This window comes from Amborella trichopoda, chromosome 13 (genome assembly GCF_054954075.1).
Source record: "Amborella trichopoda isolate Santa Cruz 75 chromosome 13, AtrichopodaSantaCruz75HAP2 v2.0, whole genome shotgun sequence".
Taxonomy (NCBI): domain Eukaryota; kingdom Viridiplantae; phylum Streptophyta; class Magnoliopsida; order Amborellales; family Amborellaceae; genus Amborella; species Amborella trichopoda.
The window spans coordinates 3,268,114-3,295,032 of record NC_142348.1 but is presented as its reverse complement, the minus strand read 5'-3'; the positions used below and the strand labels follow the sequence as shown (position 1 = coordinate 3,295,032).

Sequence of the window (26,919 nt, the reverse complement as noted above, 5' to 3'; positions counted from 1 at the left end):
ACAAAGGTGAAAGTCCCAAAGGGGGAAAGTCCTAAATGCAGGGCGATAATGAGGAAGTAGGGATCATAGGGAAACTGCGTCTTAGTAATTCCTGCAGTGTCTCAAAACTCAACATCTGGTGGTGTATAAGCTGCTTGTGGATGCTTAAAAGTGTCCACGTTACACTTGTTTGTTTAAAATTAGCAAAGAAGGATTTGAACTCCTGCACAAGCAATGGTTATTTTGATAATTTAACTCCACAAAAAATATCTAGAATTGAATGACATAAATAAGCTCGTTCCCAAACTTGGAACATTTTTTCATTAGAATATCTTGTTCAACGTTCCATACCCGAAACATATATTTCTTCATTAAAATCTCATGTTTCAGGTACGTAACATATGACCCAGGATATTTTGATAACTTGGTCCGGTGTACCATAGGCTCAAAATACCTCTATTTGTTCAAATAGCAAATAAGGTCATTTTGGCAGTTTTTTTTCAACAAAATAGCTGACGAGGTACTTCAATAATTTTGTGAAGTCACCACTTCGTTCATAAATTGATCGGATTTTACCGCCTCAAGGGGGTTTGATATTTCCCTCTCTTTGTATTTGACAATTAACAGGTTGCCATTGATCAGAGACAAAGGATAAATAGCAAGAGCGACCACTGATCCACTCTTTTGTATTTTCCACAAATATATTAACAGGATGGTGATGATGATGATGTTAATAGGATGCTGCACATTGCAAAGTAAAACCACATGAGAGAGAGAGAATCAGAATTATGTACAGACTTCTATGAACAGGGGTTGAGAATCAAGGGCAAGGAATTGTATTGCATGGGAGTGCAGGTGGACACATTATTTCTTCTTCTGACTAGAGATGCAAGCCGAGGCTTGAACCTGCAAAAACAATTAACAGAACATAATCACAGAACAGAAATCTACTTTTTTTAGTATAAAAATGCCATGACAGATCTAGTTTCTGTAGCTGACCAGCATAGATCCAGGTTTAGTAGCCGACCTTCACATAGCAATCGCATTTTTTAAGAAAGAATCAAAGACACAGAATGATCAAAGTCACAGAAAACTATCATTGCAGGTATCATTTACCCATGTTCTTGAGTATTTTCTTATTTGGAATGTCAAATATAGAGCATTTAATTTCATATTATCAATGAATTAACTGATGCAGGCCAAGATAGGGAATTCAACAACAGTTGAGATACATGCAAGCCATCAGAGAGAGTTGGAACACATCCAAACCAATATCCTAAATCCTTTTCTTGTTTCTCAAATGAAAATCTTTTAGTTCCTAACCCCAAAACACTCATCCCATTTTAGAAGGAAATTATATATATATATATATATATATATATATATATATATATATATATATATATATATAAAGAGAGAGAGAGAGAGCAATGATTTCATGCAACCGTTGTATAGTAATATGATGCAACAACTTTAAAATACCATCTTATGGCCATTTGTTTGATCCAAATTTTAAAATATACACTATTTTCTTTCTAATGAACAATCACAAAAAAGAAAAAATTGAAAACACAACCTAAAAAGTATTTTTTTAGCCCAATTAACATAGGCCGTTCATTTTGGTGAGATGCTTAGATCTAGGCCTTAAAAGGATTTTTTCATTTTCAATTTTTTTGGATGGTTTTATTAACATTAGATGAACAATGTAAAAAAAGAATAAAAAAATGATTTTGAATTTATAAAGGCTAAGATCTTGAAATTCAAAAAATGAATGGTCTAGATTCGTTTTTGGAAGGGACTCATTTTGACCATATCTAGGGTTCAAATTGAACTTTTTTTTGGGGCGGGATTGATTATTGAGATAAAGAGAGTGTGTGTGCATAATTTGAGGTCATACAAATACCACAAACATGGTTTTCTAGAAGTGTCGTTGCATTATATACAACCGATGCATTGGATCATTGCTCATATATATATATATATATATATATATATATATATGGGTTTGGCTAGAGTTAAAAACCCCTGAAAATACAAAGGTTCAAGTTAAAAAGGGGTTGTGATGGGTGTATTTATCAAAACAATCATTATTTTTTATTAAAAATTTATTAAATAGGTAACTTTATCATCAAGCAAGGGAAAATTTGAAATTTTCACAAAAGTACAATGGCATTTTGGAAGTTAGTATCCTCGAACTATATTTGTAAAGTGCCCTTGTCCTTTAGTTAAAATTTCAATTTTACCCCTTATGGAGATGACAAAAGTACCATTTGTCTTGTAGTAATATTTACAAAATTGACCCACAAAAGTAACTTTTTTGAAAAAATAGACAACAAAATTAATAAATCCACCCTTCACAACTCTCTCTATCTTGAGCCTTTGTAATTTGAAGGGTTGTGAAGTTTAGAATATATATATATATAGGCAATCGTGGATCCTGTCGGTCCATGGGCTAATAGCTACAATGTCAGCCAACGGTCAAGATTGAATCTGGGCCCGATCCAATGGTCACGACCTCATTTCATATTTGAATTTCCATTTTTTTTTCTCTAAATCTAAATCTCTTGAAATTTTGAGTGTCTGTTTTTTAAAAATAGGATAATCTAATAAAAATATACAAAAAATAATATGCAAAAAATAAATTGATCAAAATACCCGCAAAACGTTTTAGGGGTATTTTAATCAATTTATATTTTACGAATTATTTTTTTAATATTTTTATTAGATACGCCTTGATGAGAAGAAAGAATGCCTAAAATTTCAAGTAATTTGGATTTGTAGAAAAAAAATGAAAATTCAAATACGAAATGCGATCGTAACCGTCAGATCGGCCCAGATTCAATCTAGGCCGTTGGCTGACATTGTAGCTGTTAGCCCTGGGCTAACAGGATCCAGTCCGATATATATATATATATATATATATATATGGTTTTATAGTAACATAATGAGACAAGCTTAAAAATCATACTAGGGCCATTTGTTTGATCCTAATTTTTAGACATACCCCTTTCCATTCTAATGAACAATTAAAAAATTTTAAATGCACCCCGGAAAGTATTTTTTTTAACCCAATTAACATAGGTTATCTTTTTGGTGAGACGTTTAGATCTAGGCCAAGTTTTTTTTCCTTTCCAAATTTTGTAGATGGAGTTACTATCATTAAATGAATAATGTTAAAAAAAATAATAATTGATTTTGAGTTCATAAAGGTCTAGATCTTAAAGTTCAGCAAATGAAAGGTCTGGATTCATTGCTTGAGAGGGACTCATATTGACCACATCTAAGGTACAAACTATATTTTTCTAGGCTTGAATATTGGGATGAAAAGAGCGGATAAGCAAAATTTTGTTGTTTTATTATATTTACAATAACACAGTAGCATGAAATCACTCCCTCCAGCCAAATCCTCGCATTTAACATTATGAGCATTGCTTTGTAAGTTTCATTTTACTTAGTTACCTCTTAAGAACATATACTACACTATAACCAACTGCCCCGTTTAGGAGAGGAAACCTTGAACAAACAAAAGCATTTGGGTAATTTAGTACACCTAAGTGGCCACAGCAACTGACAAGAAAATCCCTTCTTGTCCAGGGCTAGCAACATGCAACTCATTATTTTCATTGAAAAACCTCAATCCATTTTACTAACTTTGAGCAATTGGGGTATTTTGTCATTTTATCAGGCCCCCCAAGTGGGCTGAATTACCAAAATGCCCTGCTCATTCAGGATTCCCAACACTGAACTTGGGCAATTTGATTATTTTTTACCATAATTTTTAAGAAGCACTTGAGTGAATGAAACTTAAAAAGCAAGACTCCCAATATTAAATGGGATAATTTGACACAATTTTTTATTTTGTAGGCTAAGTTCCTTTAATACACACACCCCTAGCCTCCTAAAACAACCTCCCCTTCTAATCAAATTACCAAATTCAAGAATATATAATTAAAAATAAAAATAAAAAAGAAAAAGGTCTCAAAGCTCCACAGCATCTAGAATCCAATCTCTCTCTCTCTCTCTCTCTCTCTCTCTCACATTGGCCTGTTGTGTATTTACAAACCCCTGCCGAGTTCCTCTATTATTTCTTATCGGCCTACTACATATTTACAAATAATCCCCACCCCCTTTCGTCCAATCATTTGAAATTCTGTGACAGTTCAGCTCAACGCAGTTTCTGATTAATATAAAGGATTTGTTTTCATATGGTTTATGAAAAGCGGATACAAAATTTAGAATGCTTCCTAAGACTTTTTCTCAAATGCTTTGAGATGGGAACAGGTTCCAGGGTTACCATGGCTAAAACTAAGATGAAGGAGGTTGCACTTCAGCCCCAGGTCCTCTCTTCTCTAGATGACTGAATGTGTTGCACAGTGGAAGACTTGCCCCTCCACTTACTTGGGTTTGGCACTTTGTACTGGGAAACAGCCAATGGAGCCACATTGTTGACAAATTTGATCGCAGACTGGCCGGCTTGAAGAGCAGATATCTCTCCCCTGCAAGTCGCTTCACTCTAATTAAGGCTACCCTCACAAATAATCCTATTTTTCAGATGTCCCTCTTCCTCATGGGTGGTGGACCACCTAAAACAACTCATGAGGAACTTGCTCTGGGATGGGGGGGGGGGGGAGGGGGGACACCTAGAACAACTCATGAGGAATTTGCTCGTGAGCCAGGGGCTTAGGCATCCACAATGTGAGATCCAATAACCTAAGCCTACTCGGCAAATGGTGGTGGACCACCTAGAACAACTCATGAGGAATTTGCTAAGCCTACTTGGCAAATGGTGGCGGTGCTTTACTACGCAGGAAAACCACCTCTGACAGGAGGTAGTTCGCCATAAATACTGTTGTGGTGACGATACTTGGCTCCCAGTTGGCAGGGTTGGTCCCAACATTTCGGGGGTATGGAAGTCTTGACTTCACACTCTCCCTCACTTATGCAATATACGCTTCCATCCTCGTTCTGGCCACAAGGTCCTTTTCTGGTCCCACCTATGGTTAGGCCAAGCGCCCCTTAAGGACAGGTTCCCCCATCTCTTTCTAGTCAAACAGTACGTTGGAACCCGAGGCCACTGTAACTGAAAGCTTCCAAACCTTGAGGCACAGAAGAGTCCGGCTTCCTAGATTCCTAAGACCCCTTTTGAACCTAGAGATCCCCGAATTTCTGGCCCTATCCTCCATCCTCCAGTCAACTTGTCTCACTCTCGAGGGGACCGACAAGATTATTTGGCCCCCTGCCACTTCGGGTACCTTCTCTATTTCCTCCTTTTAAGGGCTCCCCAAGGGCCTCCCTCCCCAACCACCCCCACCCCTCTAGTGTGGCCAGAGCCTGGTTTTCCCTCATAGCCCTCCAAGATCCAAATGTTCAACTGGGGCACCTTTTCCAAACGAGCCCTGACACTTGACCAGCTCCAAAGAAGGGGTCTAGAGTTTCCTAATAGATGCACTATGTGTATGGAAGAGGGTGAGACCAACGCCCACCTCTTCATCCACTGCAGCCTGGCAAGCTCTGTGTGGACATTACTTCAACTTCTCGTCTGGATTTAGCTGACCCCGCACTCTATATCCCAAATTATACAGGCTTTCCTCTCCCCACCTTGGTCTAGATATGGCATTTGCCTGTGGTGCGCCTCAGTTGCAATCGTTCTCTGGGTCATTTGGCTGGAGCGCAATAGCCGGATCTTCAAAGGGGAGAATACAACCTTAACAGCCCTACTCGAGAAAGCCAAATTATTGGTTACCTTCTGGGTTAAGAACAATAAACTATTCCAGCACTGCCTCTCTTGGACTTCCACCTTAATTGGAAGAACCTGCTGTACCTTCCGCTCTTCCCTATGGAAACCACCTGATCAAGCTCAACTTCGACGGTTGCTCCCTCGGCAACCCTGGCTCTGCTGGAATAGGGGGCATCTTCAGAGACTCCTGTGGCACCACCCTCCTCTCCTTTTCCCAATTCATTGGCCAAACCAACTCTACAGTGGCCGAAGTTTTAGCCCTTCTCATGGAACTCCACAATCTCAACCCATCTTGGAGTGCAACTCTGATAATAGAGGGTTACTCCAAAAATGTCATTGTCATGGACATCTAAATCGTCCCCCTGCTCTTGGAGATTGGAGAGCAACTTTGATGAAAATTGCCACCTTTGCAGGGATAGGCACTTGGTCTGGCAGCATACCTGGAGGGAAGCCAACACCACAGCCGACGCCCTCTCAGAAGACTTTTGAGCACCTTTTTGAGCTGTAGACCTCACCTTTTCTCCTACCTATGCTTGTAGAGCATTTTTTTTGGACCTCATAAGGGGTTTTTGTATACAAACAGCGAGTCTGTGGATGCCTCAATTTTTGTACATCCATTTCAGCAATGCAACAGTAAACAATTTTGAAAAGAAAAACTTTAAATGCACAAAAACAATGTTATATATGGACAATTAGGTAATTTCCCTAATGAGAAAATCTTCAATGATATGAAAGAGAACTCCAGATCGCTTTTTTTTTAGAAATCTAGTTGACCGCCAAGGCAACAAAATTCCAACAAATATGTTTATGCGAATTAAAGAAGGTATTCCAAAAAAATTTAGAAACAATCAATTGCCATGTGTCATGCTAGTTGCCATGATATGCTCGCTACTCACTAGTAATAAGACATGGCCTAATATCACTCTAATCCAAAGAACAAAGAGTAAAGAAATCCTACAATACCTGCCAAAGTTCCATAGTATATGATCAAAGAAAGGATAGCTAAAGAATAAAGATTAGCTCAAACAATCAATCAACGGTAGGAACCCTAAGGCTTCTCAATTTTCTCTAACAACCTTCTTTCCAACGACAGGTAGGGCATCTCAATCTCCTCTAACAACTTTGTCTCCTAGGAAAACATAATGGGGCTAGGCAGGTCTGGGTATTAGAATACCAGTTACTCTCAAAATATCTGAACCCTCAACACACCTGGCCAGCCAACCCACCCAAGAAAAAACACTTGACTAAGCATTGGGCCAAGACGCCAAGTATGAACTTGGACCATATGTATTACCTGAGCTAAGGAGACCCTCTATCAAGAGACATGGCCCATAATGTTGCCTCTCACCCAGTTCTGTAACAGTATTATAGAAGTCATCAAATATACAGTTTTGAACATCAAGGTGAACGTCGCATTAATAAGTTTTTTGTTTCTTTCCCTTTTCTTTTGGGTGTTTCAGTAAGGGTGGGGGTGGGGGTGGGGGTGAGGCGGTTAAGTCGGCTCGGCTTGCATGATGAAGGTCTTTAACACATCCCAACAAATGGATGTACATTGTTAGAACTCATGGACATGCAGATAAGGTCATTCCTGATCATGGTCATTCATAATAATAACAGTACAGAGATTCACTGGAACTCCAAAATCCAATTCAGAATGAACATAGGATTTCTCCAATAACAAAAATCTATCCCAAAGAGTACAACATAAATAGATATCAATATAGTTATACAAAATGACAAATAGATAAAGCTTTTGCCAAAAGTTAGTGCATAAAAGAGAAGTTGAGCAGTCATCCAAACATACCTTGGATTAGTGGTTAGATGTCCCAAGATCAAAGTCCATAGTATAGTCATATTCAATTGTTGGAATTACAGAAGCCATAAATTTTAAGAACAAAAAAAGGTACCTGCTTAAAAGGAACTATTCATCAGTAATTAATCAATATCACCAGATTATAGAACAGATATTGGATGAACTAAGAAACAGTTTAAAATAAACTCCAATAGAAAATCTTCTAATTCGTTGCCCATTTCTTAGCATCAATCCTTAAGGTGAAAATGACAAGAAAATAGCTAAGACAAACAGAGAAAAACAATTGAAAAGAGAAAGAGAGGGAGAAGGAGAGAGAGTGAGGGAAATAACTGACAAGACTCAATAAGTGAATGAATATACAACCAAAAGAAATTAACCAAATATATTAAAAAAAAATCACTGCAGACAATGCCAAGTTTGGTTCTTGCAAGATTCCAAGATATGTGGAGGCCCAACATCTTCAAGTATTGCACAGTTAAAGAGAAACAAAAGAAATGACAAGACTCAATAAGTGAATGAATATACAACCAAAAAAAATGAACCAAATATATTTAGGAAAAAAAAAACTCACTGCAGACCATGCCAAGTTTGGTTCTTGCATGATTCCAAGTTATGTGAAGGCCAAATATCTTCAAGTATTGTACAGTTAAAGAGAAACAAAAGAAATTACATTAACAGTCCATGCAATTGTGTCTTTCATAGCTTGTAGACTCATTTTCTGCAAAGAAGTGGTCGGGCTATCCTCCCTGCTCACTACCACTTATAATAACTCTCTATTTTGCACTTTTTCTCTCACAAAACATGTTGGAACATTCTAACATGTCATTAAGCCTCTTTCGATAGAGGTTTCAATGAAGGGGCATTTTATCTAGCTTCTTCCCATCTCACAAACTTTTATCCATGTTTCATGGAATCATAGATTTCCATATTTCTAGTTATCAAGTACAAAATTTCAAAACATGTGTTTTTTATGTCATACAGTAATATCTTATATAAGTAAATTAGTTTCCTAATTACAAAATCATGCCCTTCACAATTTGCAAAACTTGTTAAATTGCCATGGTAACCAGATGAAATGCAATTATGCTACTAGAGGTTTTGCTAGAATGTGACTGAAGACTTTGCTCATCCTAGATTGCTTACAGTTCATGTGTTTGGGGCTGAAATAAACCTTCGGATAGAAAATTCAATATCAAAGAAATCAAACTCTAAAACATTCAGAGATACATCTTATTGCATCAGGCATCACAGATTTATCACCATTATAGCTAGCTAATAGCAACATCCATCTAATGTGAATCTCAAGGCCCGGCAGTTATGCTTAGTTATTACTACTAGATAGACATTTTGCAAGTTTTTACTTTTTTCATATTTGGTAAATCAGATTGTAATGTTTTTTGTGCATTAAAATGTCCTACAGCAGGAAGAAAACAGGTATATAAAGAAGAATATAGAACATCTAGGAATCGGGCTTGGGCTTGACAGGTTAACAGTTGATCTATTAGCACTGCTAAATCTCAAGTTCGATTCCTACAGCTGAATTATTCAAAAAAAAAAAGAACATAGAACAGCCACATAACACCTCCCCATGACAAGAGTGTTTCAATAAGTCATTCATCTTTGTATTAGATGATTCCGAAATTTGATTCCCAATTGTTTCTTAGAATTTTCCATAACACACATGATGTGCATAGCATATTGTTTGCATTTCCATGGCATGAGTAGGGTTGAAGAACCAATTCAGCAACCAAAGAAAACGTATTTTAGTGCAAACTAGCAAGGAGAAAGTGATTACTTGTCTACTTCAGGCTCAACTCCACGTGACATTAGAACATCAATGATTTTTTTCATCACAGCTGCATGCTGGCATGGATGTACAGTAACATGGTCCCCAGACATATGAGGATGATTTCCAGGTGTTACCTGAATGAGGAAAAGAAAACACAAAGTAAAAAATAGACCTTGGGAGTGTGCAAGAAATAAATAATCCACAATCCAACATTAGATTTTCGTTCTTTTTTTACCTTAAGTGTTTAACGGTGGGAATGGAGCCCAAGACGTTATGTTGAGGCACCTGCCCCCCCAAACCACCAATGCCCCGACCCCATTCTCTAGCATAATTTTTTTTTATTATGTCATCATATAAAGTATAGAATCCTTATTAAAAAAACGAACTACATTCACAAATTTAGATCAACAAAACAATACACTAGAACCAAAAATTACTTGCAAATATGAACCCATTTTGTAAGTTCTTATCATTGCTTTGAAAAAGGGCCAACCAAGTGCCTAGTTTCCCAAGGGGCCCTAGGCCATTTCCCATAGGCCTGGAGGGGGTCTTTGGCGCTAGTTTGTAGCCTCCCACCCGGCAGGCTATGTGGGCACCCAGGAATTGGGCTCGTATAGCGGGGAGAAGAAAAGAGAAAGCATGTGAGGCATTTTGGGTCTCTTTGACCCATAAAATACAGGAAAAGGGGTTCATTGGGGGTATTCTAAAGTCTAAACCTCAAAATTAGCGAAAACATTGTTTTTACAAAAAAAATTCGAATCAAGAAAACTTGTAGAGTTTGAAGAATCAAACCTCACCCTATCTTATTGGGGTCATTTCCAGGGTGCTAGTGAGGGTATTAGAAGACTTTTAGGATGAGGTCAAGCTGATCGACAACCAAAAAATCAAAGAATAAAGATAGTGGAAAAATGTTAGTTTATAATCTATATTTAAAATTTCTATCTTAGATTTGAAATGTCTTCTTTGGGGTCGAATAGGAGTGGAGGTCCAAGATGAAAATATTGTATTAAACCCAGATAAAAATGATAAAAACAAAGTAACGTGCAACTTTGGTAGTCATGTTTCAAATGCTAGGATAAATAGGTTCAAGAAACATCTTACCAATATAAGGGGCAATGCTGCCCAAGTATAAAAGTTCCCAAGCTTGTGAAGAAAGAGATATTTTAGTACATACGAGCCCAAAAAATAAAAAAAGTAACAACGGAGGATGATGATGGAGGGCATGAGGAGGTGGGCCAGGTCACAATCTCTCAAAGTTCTAAGAGAGGTTTTGGGTAAGAGGCCTCGTATGAAAGGGCCCATTGACGCTTTTTTTACACCTAGCTCCAAGTCCACAATTGAGAAAGTGAAAGGCCAAACGGATACAAGAAGGAAGACCTAGGCATGGTAATTCAATACATTGCTCAGTGGTTTTATCAGGCGGGCATTTCTTTAATATTGTTCGCTTAAGTAGCTTCTAGACAACATTGGAAGCAATTGGCCAACTTGGGCAGGGGTTGAAAGGCCCAACCTCAAATGAGCTTTCAGAGCCACTATTGAAGAAAGCGACCTTTTAGTTCTTTTCTTGTTTACAAGTATAGTTTTTCTAGTATAAAAGATATAGACTTTTATACTTAATACAGTTTTTCTTTAGTCTCTCCAAGTCGAATTTTAAAAATCTTGATGTGTCACGTAGTACTCATGCATTTTTTCGTATAGATGCATGCAACGAGAAGGACTAGGCTTGAGCAAAGGAAGCTCACTGATTTAATATTCATTAAAGGGCATCAGAGGCTTAAGGAGAACTTCAATCAACATGAGAAGAGGGATCCTATCACTTCCAATAACGTGGAGAATGCTACGTAGCGATTGGTTGGAGACTCTGGGACTGAAGAGGTCTTCCCTAGGGAGGGTTTTGACTAGGGATATGGTTGAGGAGGCTCCACGCCCAGCTTCTGATCCTAGAAGGACCACTTGAGCAACAATTGTAGTTGGTAATGCACACAAGATGAGAGGGATAGCAGAGGAGGAAGTAGATTCAAAAGAAACTAAGGAAGATGACCAATATGTTGACGAGGGAGGGTGATGATTCTAATGATGATAGCCTTGATTCAGATGGAGGTGAAAATGACAATGAAGATTATGATAATGAATGAAGATGATTCAAATGGCAGTGCAAGTGATGAAGTATCTGACGATGATTAAATTGTTGATTTGAAGAGTCAAAGATCTCCTCTTTCTTTTCTTTAGTATTTCACAATGTTCGAAAAGTCGGCCGCCTAGGCAGACTTTTTCAAAAAACAACTAGGCGTGGGTAAGGTGGGCAGTATTAGGTGGAAAACTCTACGTATCCGCCTAGGTGGTGTAAAAGGCGGGCGCCTAGGTGTCACCTTGAAAATGTAATAATTAATTTGTGATTATTAATTATTAATTCGTATTTATTAATTTATTGGTAATTATTGATTATTAATTTATCAAAAATACTTTTTGCATGTAATAGTAGTTATTAATTGATTAGTAAACTAAAAGATAGTATTGATTTGTAATTATTAATTTCTCGTAAATGCTTTTCGCATGTGATAATAATTAATTGAATGGTAAACCAAAAAGATAGTATTAATTGGTAGTTATTATATATAATATATACAATAAAATAGGGGGAGGTGTGGGGATCCAACTTTAAGAAAAAGACAATGAAACCACCTTTGGGTCTAAGTGCCTGCCTAGGCAGCCCAGAGCCCTCACCGCCTAGGCAGCCGCCTACGTCTTCTTGCATTGGTATTTCCTATTATCTTTTATTTTACATCATTTTTTATTGGTCTTATTGGACGCTTGAAGTCTATGTGTATGATGATTGTATGCCACTATCGAGTATGGAGAGTTGGAGATTAATACACTATGGATTTGTTTATGCATTTCACTAAAATTTCAATGATTTGAAGTTTTGATCATGTTTCAACATTCATGCACACATGTTTGCATAAAAAAGGTTTTAGTAGATATGAATACAAAAATTATAAAATTGACACAACCATCTGCATATTGGACAGCATATATATGCGTATTTTTTAAAATTTGTCACCTCAGAGCACCTGAGGTTCTGGGTGCTCTCCTACGCACTGGACACACTATGCCAGGCTGCCTAGTTTCTTGAAACATTGGTTCTTACCTAATTACTTTCTTTCAAATAGTGTCTTGAGGCAGTCTAAGCCTGTTTCTTTTCCTGTTTATCAGTACTGGAGGTGTGGAGAGACCCATTGAAGAAACCAAGTATTTCTTTTAAAGATAGTGAATATCAACATAAATAGCAAACAAAAAGTTCACTTCTTTTTTCACGTAAGTGTAACAGATCTGACCTGTGTGTCTACATTGATTTTGACAACTTTTTCAAAATTTCTGGTCTTTACTAAGATCAGATCATTGTTATGTCCAGACTGGCCACTCCAATCTGGTCTTCATAACAGTGGTAAAAAACGGATGGGGAATTTGGGGGCTTTCAAGATTTTCACTTGTTTTATCCTTTTTTCTTTTTTTTTCTAGTTGAGAGTTGAAACCTTTCAAGATTCAAGGCCTCAAGATTGAAAAGCTTGTACAACATGCTAGGGTAGATAGTCATTGGAAAATGGAGCAAGTGATGGATTTCAAGAATGCAAAAATGAACTCTAAAAGGTTGGAGAGCACTGTTGGGGCAGAGTTGAAAAAGCCAAAATGATAATTTTGAAAGTGTTCAGGATGGACCAGCAAGGTGGGGAAACCCTCAAAGGTCAATAAGGTATCTTCATGCGAAGGTTTTTCTCTTTTATCCCAAGAAAATGGAGCCTTGAAAGAATGTTCAGAAGGTGAAGAATACAAGAGAAACCAGGCAAAGATGGGATCCATACATTCAAGGCTTCAAGAAAAAAAAAAATTGTGGTGTTTATGTATTTAAGATGTGAGCATGGTTCTCCAGATCCATTGCATGATTATTAAAATGAACAGATCCAAGGGGGGCTAATTTTTCAATATGAAACAAATCATCATGCCTAATTTAGAAATGAGATAAGGGGGGGGGGGGGGGGGGAGCGAGCTTACTGTTTTGCGAGCGTGGTCTTGACTAACATCATCCATAACCGACTTCAGATCCAGAACCCTTCTTGACTGTAGTACGAAAACCCACAAGGTCCTTAGCCCCAGATGATTCAAAATAAAAAATAAAAAATAAAAAATAAAAATATAGCAATTGGAAAAGAAAGTGTCAGTAACCATAACGTCTTTAAACAATACCTGAACAATGACTTAAATAAACACATGAATATATAGTTACATGAATACATATATCCTCCGTACACATGCACGCTTGTGTGTAGTTATGGATATACACAAAATACAATTCATCTTCCAAAAGTAAAACATTTAACTGAAGGAGCCATGTACATGTAGCATGCGCATGTATCTGTATGAATAATTATATATATTAAAGGAGATGCACATGGATATATATTGTGTATACATGCATCCATAAAAGCACAGGCATACATAACCATGCCATCGCACCTACCCACACAGCCACACACACACACAAAGAAAGTTTTATCCAAGCAGAATATGGTTACCCATATTCCTACATTTGAAAATAACATGAATCTAATCTATGCCCAAAAGAGATTAAGATATTACATTCATGAAATGATTTTCCTATTTCACGAAGTAGTATGGCATTGCATACGTAAAGTCAACTACGCCAGCTCAGACCTAAGTCGGCATAAGAAGAGTTCACAAAAGCCTTTCCTATTGCAAATCTGAGCAAGAATGATTATATAGAATCCAAAGGACATATTCCTCACTGGCACTAATATACTTACAGAAAGATATAAACACAAGAGAAAATAGAGACAAGTAATCCAAAGGAACTACATGAAAAGGTATGCTATCAAGAAGCAGTTAAATTGACCTCATCATATCCAGTTAGCCACACCCGAGGAGTTTGATAATATTTGTCATACCTGGAAAAAAACAATAATGGAATTAGAACCATTTGAGACTGCAATAAAATATGTAATAAAAATCCCAGATGATGTAATGAGAATATTATGAACAGGGATTCTGAACAATCAAGAAAGCTCAGTTGCTAGGCAGAAAAATTCTTGACAACATCTTCCAGAGCATCTCAGCCAAATTATGCAAATCCAACATGGACAGAATCAATTTGCACTGATCCAGTTTGAATCAACATGTCAACAACAATCAAGCCGATGTGATGGTACACTACTTTTGAATTACCAACCAAATCGTATGAGCAAGATTCACTACATCAATTCATAATCCAAATCTGAACGTAAATCTCTCATATTTTCCATCCCTAATATTGATAAGAGGCTAACAATTGTATATACTGATGCATATTTTCTATCTAAATATAGTAAACATAGCTCAACCATCCATTGTCGATAATGGAAGGTTTTTTAAGCTTTCCGCTGCCATACACTCAGCAGAGGAGTGGTTCACATCAATTGATTGTCAAGAACATTAGGTGATGTCGGTTCACTATTTGTAAACTGCAATATATCATGATATATTTTTCAAAACTTCAAAGCAACTAAGAATTATCTAAATATTGACAGTTGTTGCTCATTTAAATTCAAATGAAGGTTTGAAAAATTGTTGATCTGGATCGGAATTGCCTAATCCGCATCGGAATCATCCTGAGCAACCCGGATCCTGCAATATATTGAGATTCGGCCGTGTCCCCCCAGAACTGGCCTGGGTGAGCCGGACTGTACTGGTTCTTTGCCAAAGAACCGGATAGTTCCTAATGAACCGGATTTTTTTGACATTTTTTCAATTAAAAAATGTTGTGCCGCCCACCAACTTCACTTACTTTTACAGCTATCATCACGCTTACCTCATGAGCAATAGGCTTTCACACCTATCATCACGCTTACCTCATGAGCAATAGGCTTTTACACATATCATCACACTTACCTCATGAGCAATAGTCTTTTACACTTATCATCATTCTTACCTCATGAGCAATAGGCTTTTATTAGTGACGTGGGGTTCATACTTTTTATGGTGCCATTTTCTCCCACAATCCTCCAACGTGTGACATTGTTTGCTAGCCTTCCAACCTCTACCTCAAAGTTAGACATTTAACACTTTCCATTACATCTCTACATTTCCATTAACATCACTCTCTCTCTTGCTTCTATGTTTCCATTAACATCTCTCTCTCTCTCTCTCTCTCTCTCTCTTCTACATTACCATTAACATCTCTCTCTCTTACATATACAAGGGCAAGTTCATCTACAAAAATGAAATCATCTATTAAATAAAATTTATTTTTCTTTCTTGGATTAATAATATCTAGTTCTTTTTTTATAATTTATAATAAATAAAAGTAAACATATTTTAGTTTTAATTACATATAATTACAAAAATAAATTTCATATAATTAATTTACAAAAATAGTATAATTATATTGAAATTATTATTGTTTATTTATCTTAATATAATTATGTTAAACTTATGTTAGTATAATTATGTGAATATGATTACATTACAATTATGATAATATTATTATGTTGAATAAATATAATTATGCAAAAATTGTTAACTTATTTACTATAATTATGTTAAAATTGTTATTGCTATATTGAAATTTTTATTGTTATAAATACATTAAAACATCACATAATTTAATGTATAAAATTGCCACGTTATTAATAAATTGTTATTGTTATATAGATTATGTTATTATCATATTTAATATAGACTCTAATTTTAAATTAATATATATATATATATATATATATATTACACATATATTAACAAATAACTTATTGTTAACTTGTTATTGTTATAATAACTTATTTTATAGAGCAATAAAAATTCAATATATTTTTAAATGGTATTAAGTTGTTATTGTTCTATAGAATATATCACAAATTGTTCAGACAATTTTGAGGTGTACATGGAACAACTCAATGAATTGTCAAGACATTGTTCATCAAAAAAATTGTCAAGACATTTCAATGAGTAGCATCAACACAATGAAGAGGAAGAACGACGACATGTTTCATCTTGGTACCATGTTGTATTTTAATTGTTGCATGTTCTATTTTAGACCATGTATTTATATCTATGTTGATGTAATGGTCAACAAACCTCCAGACTTGGAAACGTCTCAATATTCACAAAGGTTTACAAAATAATGGAAGTACATAATGCACCACCCCTATTTTTCTTTTTTTTTAAAACCCAAAAAACACTATTTTTATGTATTTTAAGTGATTTTTTGAAAAAGTTTTGAAACCAAAACCAGCCGATTCTCCTATCCGGATTGCTAATCCAACGATCTGACTTGTTTTTTGGGGTCACCAATCGGGGTCACCGATCCGTTATTTTAACCTTGATGATTCAAATAAATGATTCATTTCAAAATACAGTATGAAACCGCTTACCAAAGGTCATGAATACAAAAACTATATATGAAATTAAAAATGCACCTTGTTTGGAAAAAAAAAAAATGATTGAAATGTAATTCCAAGTTGACAACACAAACAGACATCCTTACTAGCATAACTCACAGAGTTTTATGAAAATAAACAGTTCACAATTTCTTATCAGAACATTAATAGTTCAAGATTGAAACTAATGTCTAAGTAAAATACTACATCACTTTCTCAAAAAAAAAATTACAGCATTAATATATATAAAAATTCAATATAATTTTAACATGAAAGTTAAAATAATAGCCCTGTATCGCATTATTTGATAAGGGTTCAAGTCAATCAGATCAAAAGAAGAGGTTTTAGGAATAAATAAATTCAGCTTAGGAGTACTGGCCAAGTGATATCTAGGATATCTAGTGAAAGTCTGCAAATGAATTTTTGTAGCACTCAGAGTTATATGGACTCAAGGTTCAAAAACTCAGCCACTGGGCTGCCTAGGCTGCCAGGGAAGCCTGGGAGGGCCTATTATGCAGCCATGGGCCTAGGTGGTGCCTCGACAGTCCCTGAATCCATCTAATTAAATTAATTTTGGCATGTTGCCATCTTCTCTATGGGTGAATTAAGAATATCACAGGTCGTCAAACTACTCCCCTGAAGAAATAAAGAGGTACCCAATTTTGAGATATTCGAGTTTGAAATAAATTATAGATGATAAAAATATTCAAAGATTTCTATTGTTAATTATTAAAATATTACAGCAGTGCAGATATCCTCAAATTTGCCAAAAACCAATATATAATTCAATAATTATCTATTGACACAATAGGCATTGAGGGGTCTAATGTCAATACTTGGGTAAACCAAAATTTGGTGAGGTTGTGGCGATAGGAAAGGGAGGTTATTTCAAATTTTGAAATGATTGAGAATATCCTACAGCAGTCTCAATTTGAGAGAGCTGTAAAAGAGGCTTATGTAGCACTTTATATGTAGACAGCCGGTTGTTTCTTTTTGGATTGAATAATTTTGGGGGGTTTTGCCCAGAGATCCTTCTTTGCAGTTGGTAGTCCCTGCTCTCCCCAATCCCCACCACTACATGTCCCCTCAAACATCCCTTACTCCTAATGGGTTGTCAAGGAAATTACACACCCGCATCGGCCAGGACCCCTGAGTCTCTGACCATCTAGGCAGCCAAATCCACGTTTTTGCACAGCATATAGACTAATTATTTGATGGTTCCAAAATAAATTAAAAGAATACCTCAAGATTGCAGGGAAGTTATAAATGATAGTCAATTTTTTGAGTCATCCATAAATCACCAAACTCTATTAATCGATATCAATTTTGAAAACTATATAGAGATGCAAGAAGACATTAAACATGCACAAGATAAATGAGAGGAAATGGACCATACGTGATGCTAACATCATATGTCCGAGTTCGTAAAATGGCATCCTCATCAGGTTCGCAAGCAACCATATATGTAGTAGGCAATGTCGCCTGCAAATGAAACAAGCCAAGAAGGAAAACAATAAGAATTTAATATGCAGCAAAATAGGGTCAGCATCTGTTTTTGTGTATATTTAGACAGGATAGCATATCTCTAGTGGAAGTGGAAGCAGAAGCAAAAACCAGGAGAACCTAAGATAAAAAGAGAACATGAAAACAAATATATCTTTTTTTAGAAACTGCATATCACCTTACAGAGGTGAGATACTGCAAATCAGGTTACAAAGGCTAGAAACTGCAAATCAAGTTACAGAGGATCAATGGCAACAAGAAAAAAGCATCTTACAGGATCTGTAACACCTTCAAAGTCTTCATACTCTGCCATGTCTGGAATATCTTCTTCCTCCTCACCACCAAAATGTGAAGAGATTGATTGAATTGTCTTCCTGTTGCTGATTTCCAAGGCATCCAGGGACGGCAAAATTTCCTCATCGGCCTTTGCCTCTAGAATATGGAAAAAATAATTAAGATTACAAAATATGTCAAATCATTTCCCTTCGCTAGTCAAAAGCCTTGATGACAGAATATATACAAAACACCCATACAGACTTTTATTCACCCCCCAAGGCATTGCAATTGAGAACTCCAAATCTCTATCATGTTAGTAAGGTGCTCACATGTGAGCAATGGTCAAAAGCTCGTCTCAGGCTCAGGACTCTGCCACTCCCCCAATTGAGTAACTTGGACAAGTTCCAGTGGACTCTGCCAAGTCATGTACGAGCCCATGAAGGGCTCAAAATTGCGAAATAAATTACAAAAAAAATTCTTTAAAAAAAGTAAAAATTTGAAAGAAGTTATAAACAGCACCAAAAGTCTACAAAAAATGGAAAATATACATGGAAGATGGAATATGGAAAAACATTGGTTTTAGCTTGAAACAATCAAGAAAATCCAAAAAATGGGAAAACTGGAAAAATAGAGCATATAATAAGAGAAACTCATGAATAATCATAAAAAATAAAAATTAAATAAGACCATATTTACACATCATTTATTATCTATTGGTAGGTTGCCGAGGCCGAGGAACTCAGCCAAGCCAAGTCAAGTCGGCCGAGTTTTCGATCAATGCATGTGAGAAACCAAGGTAAGAGAAATAACCTTTTTCCTTGGGCTTCCCATGTGTTGCTAGCCAACCATCATCATCATCATTATCAAGAAGAACTTCTCCTCCTGCCGCCTCATATTCTTCTTCAATTGCACTAGCCCTTCTCAAACAAGGCACTGAAAGTAAACTCAACCATGAATACTATTGAATTGTGCAAACAATTGATGAATAAATGGACGGCCCTAAGCAAGCAAACACATGTGGCCATGCACATGCGCATGTCAAAGTCTAAGCCCATGGACATGGGCTCATGAATATGCATACTCACAAGTTAAAGAGTACAACATGCATATGCTCTGTGTGTGTGTGTGTGCACGTGACCTATTTTACATAAAACACATTTTTTACACAGTTGATTAGGTATATAAATGTCTTATTCAAACTGACAACTCAAATAAACATATTCAAGGTGCAAAAAGCATCCTTACATTCAAAATTACAGATTCTCATAAAGATCAAGTAATAGAAATTGAGATCTGGTCTAAATATCTAATGATTGGATTCTTACCGTTTCTAGTGATTAGAAACTGCTTGTTGGCTGGTAGAAAGGGTTTTCTCTTACTAGAATCACCAGCTTCCCTATACAATGTATCCATAACAAGATAATACTTTAAAAATAGAAAGAAAAATAAAGATACTAATCACACTATAAATTTTCTATGATAAATATAACTTTGAAATATACTACTCCATGAGTAAAACAAAGGCTCACTTCAAATTTAAACACATCAAAAACCACCGATGGGAAGAGATACTTTTGGAATTGGACATCTACGCAAAATTATGCATACTACACTTAACATGTTACATTAATATTAATGAGTGACATGATGTGCTCAAAAATGCAGTTGGTAATCAAACAAGGTCATCCAATATTTTCCTAAGCCCACAACTATCATGGGTGGGGTGGGTGTTTGCTAAATTGAAGAAAGAGGAATTGAAGTGGCTGAAAAAGATTATGAATAGAATTACTACCCCAATTACAAGAAGATGTAAGGATGCATGTGCATTGACCCACAGACACACACATATGAAGCTCTAAGGCAAAGGCTTAGGGAGTACAAGAAGGTGATATAGAGAAAGATGTGAAAGTGGCGTCTGGTAAGATATTGTACTTGCAAAAGAAATCGGTTGTTCAGATTCCCTATCATTCAACAGAATCATTAACATTCATCAAAAGTTATGAGCTTTTGAGGTCAAGAAACAAATTCAGTTAAATCACAAACCATGGCAGATAATTACCACCATACAAATTCTCTCATTTTTTTCCAGCAAAACAATCATATATTTTATCAAATCCACATTAAAACTATGTCTATAATACACAACATTAATATTCCTTTTGGTTTTTGCCCAGCTCTCATTTTGAATTTTAACGGAACTAAATTCCAACAAGTCTTACTTTACACGTACAAACCAAAGAAGCAATGGATCCATCAATATTCATCAAAATATATAAGCTTTGAGTTCAAGAAGGAAGGTTCAGACAAACCACTCTACATTGAATCTACATAACAACCATGTCTATGATATATCATTGGTATCTATTTTTGGTTTCTGCATAGATATAAATTTGAGTATTGGTGGGACTAAATAATAAACAGTCTCACTTTACACACCAAAGAAGCAATGGAACCATCAAGAATCACCAAAAGGTATGAGCATTGAGGTCAAAAAAAGAGAGTCAGCTAAAACACAAATTAGAGAGAGATAATTGCAACCATTAAATTATCTGTTTTTTTTCTTCAAAATAGTCTCACATGATATCAAAATCTGCGTACAAAATATGCCTAATATATAGCACTCAAGTATGTAAAAACAAGTACCCAAATATAAAAAATTCAGGAAAGAAAAAAAACCAGCTACAGTATAAAAAGGTTGTCATTGATGATAAAAAAACATTGATTTTATCCGTTTAGGACAATAATTATGTCATAGAGAAGGAAAACAAAGATGTTTCAACTAAAATATCTTCCAAAAAGAAAGAAAATTAGGATTTTGAGATAATAATTACCAGGACCAGGTGGGGCACTTTGCGACGAGATTATCGCCTGCTAAAACAAATTCATCAACTGAAAGAACACCCTTTTCTTTGAAAGCAGACACTGTTCTAGGAGGAGTGAACCTCTCCATCGCTCCTTTGTAAACCTCGTGAAGCTTCTGAGATAGAACCATAATTTAAGAACCAGAAACCCGATAATTAATAATTCAGAGACCCAACCACCAAAAACCCTAGAATTTCAGAGACCACCGACAACCCTAAAAATCCAGAGACCAAACAAAAAGCCCTAGCAATTCCGAGACACACCAAGACCTCGGGAGTTTAACGAAGAAGAAAGGAGGGAGAGGAGAGAGAGAAAGAGAAAACTTGGTTTTATCAAGAGAAGAATCAAGGAAAAAGTTCGGGAAAGGAGAAGCTTACGCTAATATCCGTTAAATCAATGTTATTAAATATTTTTTTAAAAAAAATATTTGCAATTTTTTATTTTTTAATGGACACGGATTGTATGAGTCCACATAGGAATGAGTTGAGTCTTAAAAATCTATGTTTGAGATGGATTTTCGGATCCAATTTTTAAGGGTGATCAAATATGGAGAGGATTTTCGGAACCAATTTTTAAGGATGATCTAATATGGAGATGATGAATAAAATAAATAAATAAATTTTAAAAAGTAAAAATAATGATTTTGTAAAGAAAATATTTGGAATGTTAGTTTCAATTCTTTTTAGATGGACCACATATTCGCATTCAAGAATAATGCTTTATATTTTGGGACGGGATATTGTAGAAATGTTAAAATTAAAATAAAATAAAAAATAAAAATATTTAATAAATAAAAATAAAATCTATTTACAAATAAAATACATTCAAATACAAATAATAAATTTTATTGTACTTAATAAATATAATTATTAATTATAATAGGTCCGGTTTTCTAATGCCGGACAGTTCTAAGAAGTTGACTTGTCCACACAAGCCCTTACTACTAGTGAAAACCGGGTACGAAATCATTAAAGTGGTAATTAAAATTAAAAATTAATTTTTAAATTTTTATACTTTTAAAAAATAATATTTTAAAAAATATTAAAATTACTCTTGTCCAATAGTATTTCATTAACTTGACCCACCCTGAATTTACTCCTGTTATTTGGTTGAGGCTTCTTAGAAAAGTCAAGTCATTGCGTCATTACAATTCCCCTATTTGTTCAAAGGTTTGAATCTTGAATCGGGGTGATTTGAGCCTTTCGACAGATTCTTTTATGTTTAGAAATTAAAAAGTGCATTCTTTAATAATAATTATAATATTTTGACCCTTTACTGATATTGTTAGCGTTTTGACCCCTTAAATCATAGTTATTTTTATGTACTATCACTTGGATTGTATGCAATACACGTGAGAATGAAATATAAAAAGGGCGCGGTTTGCATAGAGCCAAGGCTCTAAACAATCAAATTAGAGCTCATCTTCAAATAGTGTGGAGAAATATGGTTTTAATATTAGAAATTTTTGTGATAGTCTTAAAATATATTTTTATCTTTAATTATAAAATTTAAAGCTTAAAAAATAGTGCAAACCGAACATATATATGAGAACTTGAAAATCTTGAAAATTGGCTGTCCAAAAATACATTACAATATACACTATTTAAAAAACGTGAAATCCATTTTTTTCTTGTATCCATGCATCTTGATGTTGAGATGATCAATTTGAAGATATTTGAGCAACAAAATAACATTTTCTAGTGAAATTTTTGAGGATTTTTTTTTGGAATGAATCAATCGAACAAATAGATTAGGTTTCCTTTGAATAGTATAAAAAGTACTAAATCTAAGTCCCTTCATAAAGAACAAGTGAGAAACAGGATGGAGTCGTGGTAGTAGCACCCCCATACCTTACTCACCATGTTGTAATTTTCATTTTCACTGATATCACCCTACAAATACCTTCAAAAAAATAAACCCCTAAATTATGTAAAAAATAGGTAGGGCCAGATCTACTGAATTACCCCAAAAAAAAAAAACAAGTCTTTTGTTTTGTTTTTCGAAAAGTACATCCATTTGAGAGGGTTTTAAAGGTAACAAGTATGGCTCCAAAAGTCTTGTCACCCATGAGTACTAGAGCAGATGAAACTAGCTTCTAGAGGGTGCAAGGCAAAAATTGCCCTTAGCATGGAATCTTTGGCCCATCTAAAGAGAACTTGAGACTTCCGATGAGACTTCCTACAAAGTCCCAACTTTGTGACTGACTAGAGCCGGCAACGGGTCAAGCTGAACAAGGCCAAAGTTGGCCAAGCTCAACTGAAACCCCTATAGGGTTAGCCTCGCCTGGAGCCAAAGGGGCCCTAAACCAAGTAATAGATTGACCAAAAAGTAAAAAGATAAAAGAAAACATGAGAGCAATAGATTCTAAAAAACAAAAACGATTAGAACTCGCCCAGGCCTAACCCAGCCCGACCCTCAAGCTGTGATGGCCCACAGAAGTCCGGGCCTTGTGCCATTTTTTGTGGCCCAAGCCCCTAAGTTGCTGGTATGGGAAAGGGAAAGATATGATCAAACTTTCCTTGGGCCATGAAACATTCTAAACGTCATATCAACCCCTTCTAGCAGAACTTCTACTTGTGAGTTATTTTTTTAACTGAAATTTTATCCACCTAAGAATCACGAAACGATCATTTAAAAACAAACAAATGTTAAGCTCCCCAATACTTGGATCTTGCCCTAAAGAATTTGGATCGTCTGTGTTCAACCTTGAGACACTAATATCAAGCATATGGAGTGCCTGATTTGATTTTTTTGCTTTTCTTGAAGTTGGTTGTTGGGTTCAAAGGTTTCTTACCGATATTTCAGGATCCTATAAATACTCTTAGATTGGAGTCTAAATAAACCCTTAACTTGGGTTTTAAGCAAAGTTGTAAATAGGAAATATGCTCCTAAAGGAACTGTAAATCTATCAAAAGATAAAAAGGCATATATATATATATATATATATATATATATATATATATATATATATCGAAAATTGTAGTTCTAATGTTGAAAAAACCTTCAAATTGATCATCTCAGCATTGACTACTATGGCTATGAAAAAATAAAAAAAAAATTTCAAGCTCTAAAAAATTGTATATACACATTGTCTAAAGGATGCGGTTTCTATAAGGTTGCAACCTTAAACAATCTAATTAAGGTGCACCTCAAAACTTTATCATAACATGTATTTTTTGTGTTAAAAATCAGTAACATTGTCCGAAAATCTATTTTCATATCTAATTATAAAAGTTTAAACTCTAAAAATGATTAAAACCAAGTAGATCTATAAACATATGAAAATCTTGAAAATAAATGGTCTAGATAATGTTTTGCAAGATGCACTATTTTTTGGACTCAAAAGATACAGGATAATGCTTAGCCACATGCAGATGGTTCAGTGGCCAGAGGGAGATCTGTTGAGAGAAGTGAAAAGAGAAATGAAAAACAGGGCTAGTCTAGATCCAAATCCAGATCAAGAAAAAGTAATATTTATTGTAATTACTGCAAGAAAAAATGGCATGTTAAAAATAATTGTTAAAAACTCAAAGGGAAAGAAAGACGAGCTTCTGACGCAGCCAATATAGTTGATGGAAGCTTGGTAAGTAGAACATTCGACAAATTGTGAAAACTCTAATAACTCATGGGTTCTTAATTCAGGATGCTCCATCATATGTGCCCTCATCGGGATTGGTTCACCACATACAAGAGCATTGATGGTGGATCAATTTTGATGGGGAATGATGCAACTTGCAAGAGCATTGGTGTTGAGACAATTGCTATCAAGATGTATAATGGAGTTGTTAGAACCTTTGCTGATGTTAGACACGTTCCAGATTTGAAGAAAAATCTTATTTCTCTGGGTACATTAGACTCCAATGGCTGTAAATTTATTAGAGAAGGTGGAATTCTGAAGATTCTTAAAGGTGTTTTGGTTGTGATAAAAGGCAAGAAGATCAGACAGAATTTATATGTGCTGCTTGATAATACTATCACAGATAGAGCAACAATTTATGTATCTGATGATGGTGATTTTGACTTAACTTAGTTGTGGCATATGCAATTGGACTACATGGGTGAGAAAAGGTTTGGAGGAACTTAGCAAACGCAAATTGATCAATGGTGTAAAGAAGTATAAGTTGGACTTCTGTGAGCACTGTGTTTATGGTAAGCAGTGTAGGGTGCAGTTTTACATGCCAGAACATACCACAAAAGATATTCTTAAATATATTCATTCAGATGTTTTGGGCTCTACATTGGTTGTCTCAAAAGATAGATATCTATACTTTGTTTCCTTCATAGATGATTTCTCTAAGAAGGTGTGGATTTACACGTTGAAGAAAAAGACAGATGTATATAACACATTCATGCAGTGGAAAGCAATGGTCGAAAGACAAACTGGAAAGAAGGTCAAGTGCTTGAGGTCTGATAATGGTGGAGAGTACACTTCAGCGGAGTTTGTGAATTTTTAAAGAGCGAAAGAATTGTTAGTCACTTCACCACTCCGAAGACGCCGCAACAGAATGGAGTTGTTGAGCGCATGAACATGACACTTCTAGAGAAGGCCCGCAGTATGTTGAGTGATGCTGGTTTGTCAAAAGGCTTTTGGGCTGAGGCAATCAATATAGCATGGTACCTCGTCAACAGGTCAAAAAAGTGTATTTTCCTTGGTTATGCGAATGAGGTTAAAGGATATAGAATGTAGTGCCTAGATCCTAAGTTGCCTAAGTTCATTGTCAGTTGTGAAGTTAAGTTTGATGAATCTGTCATGTTAAAGCACATTCAAAGTAGTGCAGAAAAAAAAATTGCGGCTGTAATGATGCAGTTGAAGTGGAGTTGACAATTCTAGAAAATACTCCAAATTATATATCAAAAATTCCCTGTGATAAAATGGAAGAAGACGTTAACCATGAAAAGGTCATTGAATCTACTCCACTTGAAGAAGAGCCTCAATTTGGAAAGGAAAAGAGAATAAAAAACCCAATTGTGTGATACCGTTTTGAGGACATGATGCTTATGAATTGACTACCACAAGCCAAGAGTCATCCACTTTAAAAAAGCTATACAAGATAGTAACAGCATGAGATGGTGTGAAGTCATGAATAAAGAAATAGTATCTCTTTAAAAAAATCCTACTTAAGATCTCGTGAAGTTGTCTAAAGACAAGAGAGTCATTGATTGTAAATGGGTTTATAAAAAAAAAGATGGGTCACCTAAAACTAGTAGTGATCGATTTAAAGCATGTTTGGTTGCAAAAAAAAATACACAGAAAGAAAGTGTTGATTATAATGAAATTTTCTCTCCAGTTATGAAACATACTTTTATTCGGATTTTACTAACCATGGTTGTATTGTTTGATTTGGAGTTAGAACAGCTTGATATCAATACTGCATTCCTTCATTCAGATCACTTTATGAATTTTAATTTTTTTTCTAGAAATCAAATCATCATGAAATTTTAAACGTGTGCACTAAAAGTTTAGACTCCAAAATTATTCAAATCAATTAGATCTATAACACATGAAAATAATGTTACCACCGGTAGTAGTAGTAAT

At 35.4% G+C, this 26,919-nt stretch overlaps 1 protein-coding gene across 1 annotated transcript; it reads right to left on the bottom strand.

Moving 5' to 3' along the window:
* Positions 1-631: 631 nt before the first annotated feature.
* Positions 632-21,742, bottom strand: ATG3 (autophagy 3 (APG3)). Its single transcript, XM_006837238.4, has 10 exons — positions 21,353-21,742; positions 19,847-19,917; positions 19,332-19,454; positions 18,520-18,677; positions 18,139-18,224; positions 14,228-14,279; positions 13,369-13,434; positions 9,325-9,452; positions 7,521-7,623; positions 632-885 (listed from the first exon to the last, which is right to left on the bottom strand). Exons 1-9 carry the CDS (start codon positions 21,511-21,513, stop codon positions 7,527-7,529), a joined length of 942 nt encoding a protein of 313 aa, XP_006837301.2. The 5' UTR covers positions 21,514-21,742; the 3' UTR covers positions 632-885; positions 7,521-7,526.
* Between the last annotated feature and the right edge of the window lie 5,177 nt (positions 21,743-26,919).

Bases quoted from the DNA above. Each gene is read 5' to 3' on its own strand.
- ATG3 (XM_006837238.4), bottom strand. From the start codon at position 21,513: ATGGTTCTATCTCAGAAGCTTCACGAGGTTTACAAAGGAGCGATGGAG. The intron at 18,225-18,519 runs GTAAGATGCTTT...TTTCATTTGCAG, and splicing joins TTGAAGGTGTTACAGATCCT to GCGACATTGCCTACTACATA. The intron at 13,435-14,227 runs GTCAATTTAACT...TTCGTACTACAG, and splicing joins GGCTAACTGGATATGATGAG to TCAAGAAGGGTTCTGGATCT.